Here is a 7636-nt window from a genome sequence, read left to right as displayed (position 1 = left end):
GGCGTGAGCGGGCTGTCAACGTACGCACGTACATCGTTGCGGAGGAACCCCGACCATAGAGACCGGTGGTGGAGAAGGGCCATCGCCTAGAATGGCCCGCGGGTGAACCAGGATGGCGACGCTAATAGTTCGAGTGAGTGGGATGGATTTTGGGGGGGGGGGGATCCGCTGTACGTCTTTGAGGAGTGTTTCACTGGGGGAGGGGTGGCCTGGGGGGCGGGGCGTGCCTGTGAGCTAGACCTAGGGTTGCCATCCTCCAGGTGCAATCCAGGTGATGCTCCAATCTGGAGGTGTCGTCTTGTGTTGTTGTGGTGCTGCTGTGGAAAAATCATCTGTATAATGGTCATATTTATTTTTTGGGAAGCACATGGTGAATTAACCTATTTATGCTTATTGATATATGGTCTTACCTGTCTAAATTTTCCTGTATGAAGTGAATACAAACTTTTGGATGTCAAATTGTATGATGTAAATACAAAGTCTTGGATATTTTTCTCATAGATATTTTTTCTTATACATATAAATGTTTGTTCAGTATAAATAATTTTACACAGTAAATTGCTATTTCTTGAAGAGCCCTACGTGCTGTTGTTTCTTGTTATAGCCATAATTTTCAGCATAGGTTATTGTTCTGATAGATCCTCCAGGTGCTAGCTGGAGATCTCCTGCTATTACAGATAGGGTTGCCAGGCCCCTCTTCGCCACCGGCGGGAGATTTTTGGGGCGGGGCCTCAGGAGGGAGGGGTTTGGGGAGGGGAGGGACTTCAGTGCCATAGAGTCCAATAGCCAAAGGGGCCATTTTCTCCAGGGGAGCTGATCTCTTATCTGCTGGAAATCAGTTGTGATAGCAGGAGGTCTCCAGCTAGTACCGGGAGGTTGGCAACCCTAATTACAACTGGTCTCCAGTCTCTTATTATGTGTATAATTCCCAGTGGGTAGCCGTGTTAGTCTGTCTGCAGTAGTAGAAAAGAGCAAGAGTCCAGTAGCACCTTAAAGACTAACAAAAATATTTGGAGCAAATATCCTTAAAGGCTGGAGCAAAAAAGGCACGTTTACTATAAAAGTCAATCTGAGAGAAAGTATAGTAAGGGCTCTATAAATGACATACAAACTCTTATTCTATAAGCCAGTGAATTTAGTGACAAAAGTGAAAAGATTACATACAATCTAATAAAGGAAACTTATGAAAATAACTATGAGTACATGTGAGGCAATACAATACAATACAAAAATATATATTTTTTTGGCTTATCTCATTCAATGACTTATTAGTCTCTTAGAATTTTGTACTGTTCATATGCTTATTGTTCCCTCAGGAACTGGGAGAAAAGATGATGGACGATAGGTATTGCCTCACATGTACTCATAGTTATTTTCATGTTTCCTTTATTAGATTGTATGTAATTTTTTCACTTTTGTCACTAAATTCACTGGCTTATAGAATAAGAGTTTGTATGTCATTTTTAGAGCCCTTACTATACTTTCTCTCAGTACCTGGAGGTTGGCAACCCTAATTACAACTGATCTCCAGCTGATCTCCAGTCTCTTATTATGTGTATAATTCACAGTGGGTAGCCGTGTTAGTCTGTCTGCAGTAGTAGAAAAGAGCAAGAGTCCAGTAGAACCTTAAAGACTAACAAAAATATTTTCTGGTAGGGTAGGAGCTTTCGTCAGCCACAGCTCACTTCTTAATGGGGACTCGTGATTGCACTCAATAGTGCATTAAGGATAATTCACAGTGGGTAGCCATGTTAGTCTGTCTGCAGTAGTAGAAAAGTGCAAGAGTCCAGTAGCACCTTAAAGACTAACAAAAATCTTTTCGGGTAGGGTATGAGCTTTCGTGAGCCACAGCTGAAGAAGTTAGCTGTGGCTCACGAAAGCTCATACCCTACCAGAAAATATTTTTGTTAGTCTTTACGGTGCTACTGGATTCTTGCTCTTTTATAATGTGTAGAAGTCCTCAGCATACAAACTTATTGAAATATAGGCGAAGAATATGAGGCAATCAGCAATAGGCAGTACAGGTGTCCGGTAATTCTTCCCTGTTTCCTTATATCTTTTTCAGCCGCCTATTCTTTTGATAACCGGCTAGATTGCAAGCCATAAATCATGTGCCCACAAGAGAACGGGAACTGCTCCGTCTTTGCTCCAAACAGTTGCACAGTTGGTAGGACGCCATCAGCTAGATGCTAATCTGTCACGTCTCCATGCTCGCAGCTCACCGAGCACTCACTAGCACGAGGGCGTGACTGTGGGCTAGACCACCTGCCGGGCATGCCGAAGGTCCCGACTTCTTGGGAAAGAGGGGGTCTCTGCTTGTGTCCCCGGGGCAGCCGCTGGAGGTCAGAGAGTCGGCAGTACTGGGCTGTGAATGGAGCACGGCTCTGACTCGGGCAGTTTGACGTGCTCTCCTTGTCCTTCTCTCCCAGCGCTTCTTGTCTCGCCCTCTCTGCATCCTCCCTGTGTCAAGGCGTGGCTATCGCGGGGATTCGCCGTCGGACTCTGGCCGGGACCTGCTGGAGATTCCGCTGCCACCCTGGCAGTCTAGGCCCCACGAACCCTTGGAGACCAAGCGCGCCAGGCTGTTGTATGAGAGTCGCAAGAGGGGCATGTTGGAAAACTGCCTTCTGCTCAGGTGAGCTTCTCACCCCTTCCACTGACAAGACAGGAGTGGGGGGCGGTTACCTGTCCCAACATCTCTTTGCTGGTTTGGGTTGATGCGGGTCTGTCTTGCCCTGGTTCGGCTTCCCTGGTCCCCTTTTTGTTCCCGTTTCACAGGAAGAGCCATTGCTGTGATTTTATCTTATTGTTTCTCTCAGTTTCTTTGCCAAAGAAAATCTGAATAGAATGAATGAAGGACAGCTGGACCTTTATGACCGCCTGATTAACGAGCCTAGTAATGACTGGGATATCTACTACTGGGCAACAGGTAACACAAAGTGACATTTTTAGAGACCACCATTCTTACATTTTATTTTATTTTTCCTTAGGAATGATTTATTTTGACATGCAGCGAACCTGTTTGCATAGTCCTGTGGGCTCTGTTTCCCATCTATGAAAGGTATTGTAGTGTGCTTGTGAGCAAGGTTGGGAGAAAAAACCTCCCAGGGTATCTCTTAAGTGCTGAGAAAGTCGGTGCTGGCCATTTGAAATCCTACTTCATGTGTCAGCTCAACTGAAGCTACACATTTTTATTCCTTTTTGAAATCTCACCTTTCCCAAAAGAGCTCATGGTGGCAGATCATTTACAGGGTTGCAGGTGTTAGGATTCGGAGATACAAAGTGCTTTGAAGCGCATCAGGGAGTTCCTGGGATCCTGACAGGCATTTATTTTCCCAGGGAAGAGAGTAGAAGATGTATTTCCACAGGGAGAAAACTGTGCCTACCTGCCTGGGAAGGCAAGATGGATAACTGTTGTAAAACATGATCTGGGTAGTGAGATGTGTGAGACATGAGCCCTGGGTTGATTGGAGTACACTTCCTCACATGGGGCAAGTTCCCCAACTCTGGATTGGAATAGGCTTCCCGTCAGCAAAAGGCAGGAAGGATTAAAAATTGGAACATTTGTTAAGCTTTGTCCAAATGCTGGAAGTTGGATTCCCCTGCAGGAAGCAGGTGGGGGTCCGTTTGTGCATTTGTTCCACAGATGTCCAGGCAGGGATGTCAGAGGTAACTGTTCTGTATTGTTAAGTTCATCTTAGTGTTATGTTTCTGTTTTTCAATTAGATCTATAACCAGTAGGAATTGATAGCTATTTTCCCTGTCCGTGCTCTCTATTAATCTGTAGTAATAACTTTTTCGTGTTTAAGAAAGCGGACTGTGGTACAGCTGCTCCTCATGCTTGCTTTAGATCATTCGCTCACAGTCACACACTTGCACACAAGATGGGCTGAAGTAATTGGGAAAGCCTGCCCTTTGTACTTGCTCAGAGGCAGCCTACCAGTGTTCCCCAAGTCACTGGTGAAGTGGAAGGCTGGATTTTAACTTGGGGTGGTGGAACAGCGAAGAGGAACAAGCTGTACAAGCACACAAACATGCAGCAAGGATGTAAGAATACATAGACCCAGGGTGGGTTTATGACAGCAAGAAGTTGTTTTCTGTTGCCCCGGAAGGTCGGACCAGAACCAACAAGTTGAAATTAAATCAAAAGGGTTTTCAGCTAAATGTTAGGAAGAACTTTCTGACAGAGCAGTTCCTCAGTGGAACAGGCTTCCTCAGGAGGTGGTGGGCTCTCCTTCTCTGAAGGTTTTTAAGCAGAGGCTAGATTGCAATCTGTCAGCAATGCTGATTCTGTGAACAGCATTATTAAGGCTGTACCTTCATCTTCTGCAAGTACACCCTTGCTCCAGCCCATGCAGCCATATCTCCATGTGGATCAGATTACCCCATGAAGGATCTTTCCAGGGTCAGAAGGGGCTGCAGGAGTGGGGAGGAATATGGGGAAACTTCTGTGCATAGATGGTTGGATGGTCAGCATTAGTCTTCATTCTGGCTTAGTGTGACTGAAGTGTAAAATTTGATGTGATTACTTAGAAAGTTGGTATGTTTTTCTAGGCCAAATAAGTGTATAATTGTAATGTAATCTGTCCACTAAGGCTCCACATGAATGCATGCTTGGGAGTTTGCTTCTTTGAAGTCAGTGGAACGTCCCCCTTCATCAGCATGCATAGGATTGGGCTGCACAACTGCTGTATAAGTTATGATGATATTACGTATAGTATAAGCTTTTTAAGAAACTCCAAGGTTCATAATTTTCATATCATAAAAATGATTGTAATCAGTTAGATATGGTAAAACATGGCATTCTTTTGTGTTGTTGTTTGCTATCTAGGCATTAATTTTTTTAAATGTGAGTAGACTTAACTGGGCTGGGGGGAAATTACTGGATTTGTAGGAGACCTTCAGAGAGTTGCAGCAGAGTTATTAAGGCTGTACTTCACTTTGTCTTTCTCCCCAAAGAAGCAAAGCCGGTTCCAGAAGTCTTTCAGAATGAAGTCATGGAAATGCTTAGGGAGTTCACCAAGAACAAGAACAGAGAGCAAAGACTGCAACAGCCGGACCTGGAGTAACTCTTTGAGTCACTGATCTTGTGTGACATTCTTCTTATTTTGGACATGGTTTGTAGAACCATAAATGTTGGACTTCGGACCTTACTGAAAATGTCTCATTCTGGGTCCTGTTCTTCTAAATTATCCTATTGCCGAGTAGTCTGTGTAGTCCATTTTTTCTTCTCTGTAATAAAGCTTAAGCCCTCTTTTCCTCAAGAGTCACTAGGATGCACTTCAGCAGCACCATCTGACTATAACTGCAGGGTGATTCAGACAAAAGATGTATGTGTGTATCCTGGTTCATTTAGAAATTCTGCTTTTAATTTATTGTTCATTTTAACAAGTGATGTTGCTCGATCCTAGGGCAGGGTTTAATATTATACAATAGAAAGAGGCTTTTGTCTCAAAAAACAAGTAACCTAATAAGAATCTTGTGTTACAGAAGTCTCATTCTAGTAGAAAATTGTATCCATAGATGAAATCCTGGCTTAGATAAATTACTAATTTATTTACAAAATTTGTACCCTGCCTTTCTGTCCTCATCGGGGCCATCACGGCAGCTAACAGATTAAAAACAAACAATAAAATTGGAGTTGCCTAAACTCTGGTTGAGACTAAAGCGGTCGGGTATGTGTGCCTTGGCTGTTAGGTGAAAGAGCTTTATATATGTTGCGAGAACTTGAATGAAAGTTATTACATCGGAATTTCCTCTGTTATCTTCACTTTTTCTCTTCTTACTCCTATTATCTGCTAACAACTAATGAGCAGAGAGCTGAAACAATAAAATCACACCTTAAAAACCACTGAAACCAACACCCTCCTGCAGTCATTAAAACAGTTAAAACCAAACCCAAATACATACAAAAGCAACAAATAAAACATAGGGCAGAAATGAGTAATCATTGAGGGAATGTCAAGTGAAACAAAAAAGTCTTCAGCTGCTGACAGAAGATGACTATAATGGGGACAGACAAGTCTTGCTGGGGAGAAAGTTCCAGAGTTTTGGTGCCATGACTGAAAAGGTCATCGCCCGGGTTGCTACCCGCCTAATCTGAGAAGGTGAAAGCATCCAAAGCCAGGCCTTGGAGGAGGACCACAGTGCTCAGGTATTTTCATAAAGCATTAGGACAGTCCTTGAGGGATATTGGTCCCAAGTCATATAGGGTTTAAAAGGTCAACACCAGTACTTTGTGCCCGGAAACAGATTGGGAGCCAGTGTGGATGAACCCTGCCTGGAGTGCTAGGGTCCCTATGACCCGCTCCAGTCATCATCCTGGCTGTTGCATTCTGTGCCAGTTGAGTTCCCAAACACGTTTTAAGAGCAGCCCCCATGTTGACAGTATTGCAGTAATCTAATTTACATGTAAGAGCCCTGTGGCGCAGAGTAGTAAGCTGCAGTACTGCAGTCCAAGCTCTGCTCAACCTGGAGTAGAGAGCCAGCGTGGTATAGTGGTTAACAGCGGTGGTTTGGAGAGGTGGACACTGATCTGGAGAACTGGGTTTGATTCCCCACTCCTCCACATGAGCCGCGGAGGCTAATCTGGTGAACTGGATTTGTTTCCCCACTCCTACACACAAAGACAGCTGGGTGACCTTGGGCAAGTCATGCTCTCTGAGCCTCACCCACCTCACAGGGTGTCTGTTGTGGGGAGGGGAAGGGAAGATGCTTGTAAGCTGGTTTGAGTTTTCCTTAAATGGTATAGAAAGTCGCCATATAAAAACTGACTCTTCTGAGTTTGATCCCAAGGAAGTTGGTTTCAGGTAGCTGGCTCAAGGTTGACTCAGCCTTCCATCCTTCCGAGGTCGGATAAATGAGTACCCAGCTTGCTGGGGCTAAAGGGAAGATGACTGGGGAAGGCACTGGCAAACCACCCTGTAAATGAAGTCTGCCTAGGAAACGCCCGGATGTGACATCACCCCATGAGTCAGGAACGACCTGGTGCTTGGACGGGACCTTTACCTTTTAATTTACATGTAACCAGGTACACACCACCATGGCCAGATCTTTTTCTGGCCAGGAAAGGCTGCAACTGGTTAACAGTTGCTGCTGGTAAAAGGCCGTACTGACAACAGCTGCCACCTAGACCTGCATGCAAAAGTACCCCAATCTATTCCATCAAGGGGAGTATAAACACATCCAGAACAGGTGACAATGTAAATCCCAGGTCATACCTTCCGCTCACCAGTAGCACTTCCGTCTTGTTGGGTTAAGCTTCAGTTTATTAGCTCATATCAGCTCCAAAACTGCTTCCATGCACTGATTCAGGGTTTCTGCAGCCGCCCTGGATCAGCTGGAAGTGTGAGATAGAGCAAAGAAGAAAAGTTGGTTTTTATATGCTGACCTTCTCTGCCCCTTAAGCAAGAATCAAACTGGCTGACAATCACCTTCCCTTCCCCTCCCCACAACAGACACCATGTGAGGTAGGTGAGGCTGAGAGAGCGTGACTAGCTAAAGGTCACCCAGCTGGCTTTGTGTGTAAGAGTGGGGAAACAAATCCAATTCACCAGATTAACTTCCGCTGCTCATGTGGAGGAGTGGGGAATCAAACCCGGTTTTTCCAGATCAGACTCCACTGTTCCAAACCACC

The 7636-nt window shown here is 44.8% G+C and overlaps 1 protein-coding gene across 1 annotated transcript; it reads left to right on the top strand.

The window, feature by feature from the left end:
• Window positions 1-112: 112 nt before the first annotated feature.
• SDHAF2 (succinate dehydrogenase complex assembly factor 2) lies at window positions 113-5077 on the top strand. Its single transcript, XM_056851988.1, has 4 exons — window positions 113-133; window positions 2430-2635; window positions 2820-2929; window positions 4960-5077. Exons 1-4 carry the CDS (start codon window positions 113-115, stop codon window positions 5067-5069), a joined length of 447 nt encoding a protein of 148 aa, XP_056707966.1. The 3' UTR covers window positions 5070-5077.
• Window positions 5078-7636: the final 2559 nt, after the last annotated feature.

The sequence above is a fragment of the Euleptes europaea genome, chromosome 6, assembly GCF_029931775.1.
Source record: "Euleptes europaea isolate rEulEur1 chromosome 6, rEulEur1.hap1, whole genome shotgun sequence".
Lineage (NCBI taxonomy): Eukaryota > Metazoa > Chordata > Lepidosauria > Squamata > Sphaerodactylidae > Euleptes > Euleptes europaea.
Note: the sequence above shows the minus strand (reverse complement) of the source record. Positions and strands in the feature narration are given on the sequence as shown.

Bases quoted from the DNA above. Each gene is read 5' to 3' on its own strand.
- SDHAF2 (XM_056851988.1), top strand. From the start codon at position 113: ATGGCGACGCTAATAGTTCGA. The intron at 2,636-2,819 runs GTGAGCTTCTCA...TGTTTCTCTCAG, and splicing joins GAAAACTGCCTTCTGCTCAG to TTTCTTTGCCAAAGAAAATC. The intron at 2,930-4,959 runs GTAACACAAAGT...TTCTCCCCAAAG, and splicing joins TATCTACTACTGGGCAACAG to AAGCAAAGCCGGTTCCAGAA.